The sequence below is a fragment of the Ursus maritimus genome, unplaced genomic scaffold (genome assembly GCF_017311325.1).
Source record: "Ursus maritimus isolate PB19 unplaced genomic scaffold, ASM1731132v1 scaffold_14, whole genome shotgun sequence".
Classification (NCBI taxonomy): domain Eukaryota; kingdom Metazoa; phylum Chordata; class Mammalia; order Carnivora; family Ursidae; genus Ursus; species Ursus maritimus.
Genome location: NW_024423786.1, coordinates 46,855,755 through 46,859,377, shown reverse-complemented (window position 1 = coordinate 46,859,377; position 3,623 = coordinate 46,855,755). Strand labels below are relative to the sequence as shown.

The 3,623-nt window shown below is 39.9% G+C and overlaps 1 protein-coding gene across 1 annotated transcript; it reads left to right on the top strand.

Moving 5' to 3' along the window:
• Positions 1 to 781: 781 nt before the first annotated feature.
• LOC103682165 (olfactory receptor-like protein OLF4) lies at positions 782 to 1,735 on the top strand. The gene has a single exon (XM_008711752.2). The coding sequence runs from the start codon at positions 782 to 784 to the stop codon at positions 1,733 to 1,735; it is 954 nt and encodes a 317-aa protein (XP_008709974.2).
• The last annotated feature ends 1,888 nt before the right edge of the window (positions 1,736 to 3,623 follow it).

Sequence of the window (3,623 nt, the reverse complement as noted above, 5' to 3'; positions counted from 1 at the left end):
ATTAAGAAAGTTCTGCAGAATTAATAAAATGAAGGAATCCCTGTATCTTGAAGTTTCAGCTGGTGCTGGGTGACTGCTTCATTCCTCAACACACTGTCACCATCTCTCATCATTCTCCTTCTTGCTTCTTCCCCTCACCACCCTGGCTTTCTTTTGAGCCTTGGTTTTCTGAATCAAGCAGCTTCGTCAGGGACTTGGCACTGGCCATTGCCCCTGTTGGGCACACACTACCTGAGATAACCTCAATCTCTCTTCCTATCTCCCTCGAGGTCTTATTCACATGTCACCTTCTTTGCAGGTCTTGTATGGACATCCAGTATAAAAACTGACACCCCATCAACTCCTTTATACATGCTTTCCTTGTCTTCACAGCTCCTGTCACCATCTGACATGTTATTTGATTATTAGTATTTGCTTATATTTTCTCTCCATCATAGGATTATAAGGATGTTGTTTATCAGCGCCCTATATTCATTGCCCAAACAGTGCCTAGAACATGGTCGATACTAAGTGTGTATTCCTCACCAGAATGAAAAATATTCTCAGTAAAAAGAGAGTCTGCATTATGCTTGGGAACAGTCTAAGGTTGAAATGGAATTTCTGATGAGAAATGGTGCTAAGAGTGCCCTAATGGGGACAAGACCACACACAAATATTAAAACTAATTTCCTGGCTCTAAAATATAAGTGGGAGAACTTATGATTACAATGATATTAGTAACGTTCATTATTGAGAAAAATAGTCATGTTAGATTTTGTTCCCTGGTAGTGACCTCCAACACATGCAACCAGGAAATGATACACAAGTTTCAGAATTTCTTCTTCTCAGCTTATCAGAAGAACCAGAACTGCAGCCCCTCATATTAGGGCTTTTCCTCTCCATGTACCTGATCACTGTGTTTGGAAACCTGCTCATCGTCCTGGCCGTCAGCTCTGACTCCCACCTCCACACCCCCATGTACTTCTTCCTGGCCAACCTGTCCTTTGTAGATATCTGTTTCACCTCCACCCCCGTCCCCAAGATGCTGCTGAACATCCAGACTCAAAGCAAACAGATCACTTATGAAGGCTGCCTCTGCCAGATATACTTTTTTATACTCTTTGCAGGATTAGATGTCTTACTCCTGTCTGTGATGGCTTTTGACCGCTTTGTGGCCATCTGTCACCCCCTGCACTACATGGTCATCATGAACCCCTGGCTCTGTGGACTCCTGGTTCTGGTGTCCTGGATCATTAGCATCCTGCATTCCTTGTTAGAAAGCTTAATGGCGTTGCAGCTGTCCTTCTGTACAGAGGTGGAGATCCCCCACTTTTTCTGTGAACTCAATCAGATGATCCAACTCGCCTGCTCTGATACTTTTCTTAATAATATGGTGATGTATTTTGCAGCTGTGTTGCTGGCTGGTGGTCCCTTCACTGGGATCGTTTACTCTTACTCTAAGATAGCTTCCTCCATACTTGGGATCTCAACAGCTCAGGGCAAGTATAAAGCATTTTCCACCTGTGCATCTCACCTCTCAGTTGTCTCCTTATTTTATTGTACGAGCCTAGGAGTGTACCTTAGCTCTGTTGCTACCCAGAGCTCCCATGCAAGTGCCGTGGCCTCGGTGATGTACACGGTGGTCACCCCCATGCTGAACCCCTTCATCTACAGCCTGAGGAACAGAGACATTAAGGAGGCTCTGATGAGATTCTCTGGGATGGCAGCTCTGAAAGGGTCAATTGTCCAGGGTTGAAGAAGTGACCACAATTGCAGGACCCAAGGCTGACCCAAATGTTGAGATTCTTTGATTTAATTATGGAAGTAGAGTATGCCTCTTCTAATTTTTCCCCTGAAATTTCTAATTTTTTATTTCTACCTCTTGTACAACATATGTAACTCAATTTAGTAAGCTTTGTGATACCTCTGATACCCAAGAGATTTTCCTTTTGTCATTTGCCTACTCTTTCAATGTTATTCCTAACCTTGGATGTGAACTATTTGGACTTTCTGCTTATTTCAAAAGACTACATGGATCTGCTAGGAATAGTTTCTTCTCAAAATATATCATAGTGAGTATTTTTTCTGTGGTTTGTCTGAATACTACTCTTATGGAAAATCTACTTTTGGCCACAACAGCTGTTTATATAAGTTTATAACAGAGAAAAATCTGAGACCATGTGCTTCCCTTTTGTGAATATCATTCCTTTGTATCTCACTACCTTCACTGCTCTTCCTGGGAATGCAAATTTTGATGTACTGGCTGATATAGCCAATCTCGGGGATTTTTCTACACATTAGGATCCTGTTTTTACACAACTATGTCTATCATGACTACCATAGTCACTCGCAAAAAAAGTGATATTGAAAGACAGGTATGCAAGTGAAATCTACACAAAAAGACAAATATAGGAAAAATAGGTTTACATAATATGGCCTTAGAATCACTTTAAAGATGATGAAGAAAAATATTAAATAATACATTTATTTCTATGCAAAATATTTCCTTCTCATGCACTTTATCTACTCATTGAATTATGGAATATCAGGGTACATTTGTAAGGTGTATTCATTAAGATGAAAGACTGTTGGCATGTTTGAGGTCTTATTAAATTATTTTCTGGACTCTGGTTAAAATTTTCCAGTGCTGCATACAAATATGATTCCTTCCATTTCTCCATATGAAATGCCTCCCAGTTTCAAAATGCTGCCTTAACCTCTAACGGGGCAGCAAATGAACATCAGTATCATCAATTATGTATCATCCTCATAACCACAGGATGACTCACCAGGAGGCTTGGATTCCTGTGCAGGTGTGTGATTCAGAGTCACAAGTTGTGGGCACTCATGCATGTCCTTCCACACTTTCCGTGTTACCTCAAAGGGACCTCAGTGGAGTTATTTTTTTAATACAGTTACATGAGATAATGTTGAAGAACAGAGTAATCATGAAGGCTACTTTCAATTATCTGAAAAAAGGCCTAGAATAAAAAGATTCAGATTATTACAAATGCTGTCATTTCTGCCTGATTTGATTATTACATTAGTTAGCTATTGCTACGTACAAAGCATCCTAAAATCAAACGGCTTAATGTAACATCTTTATTATTGAAGAGGTTGTAGGGTAGGGAGTTCTGATCTCTGCAGGGCTCCTCATGAATCCGTGGTCAGGTGTGAATCTATGCATTGTGTTTCTTTTTTCTTTCTTTCTTTCTTTCTTTCTTTCTTTCTTTCTTTCTTTCTTTCTTTCTTTCTTCTTTCTTTTTTAAATTATATTATGTTAGTCACCATACAGTACATCCCTAGTTTTCGATGTAGAGTTCCATGATTCATTACTTGCGTCTAATTGTGTTTCCTAGGCTGATCCATGAGGTGTGTGGCCGTAGTGCTCTTCCGTCTTGAGCCAATTTATGTCATTTCACTCCTTTTATATATGTAGGTTAACCTTCTAGTTTAAGAGGAAAAATGATTTTATCAAATGTGAATTGTCTTAATTTAATTCCACTATTTTAATACCCACATGTGAAACTCTGCTTTTTCACAGTTGGATGAGAGCTCTCCCACCCCGGTAGGTGTGACCTAGCTACCTGTGCTCCAGATCTGACCCTGAGTCATGCACCCCTAGAATGTTTAAATTCTAATTA

Bases quoted from the DNA above. Each gene is read 5' to 3' on its own strand.
- LOC103682165 (XM_008711752.2), top strand. From the start codon at position 782: ATGCAACCAGGAAATGATACACAAGTTTCAGAATTTCTTCTTCTCAGC.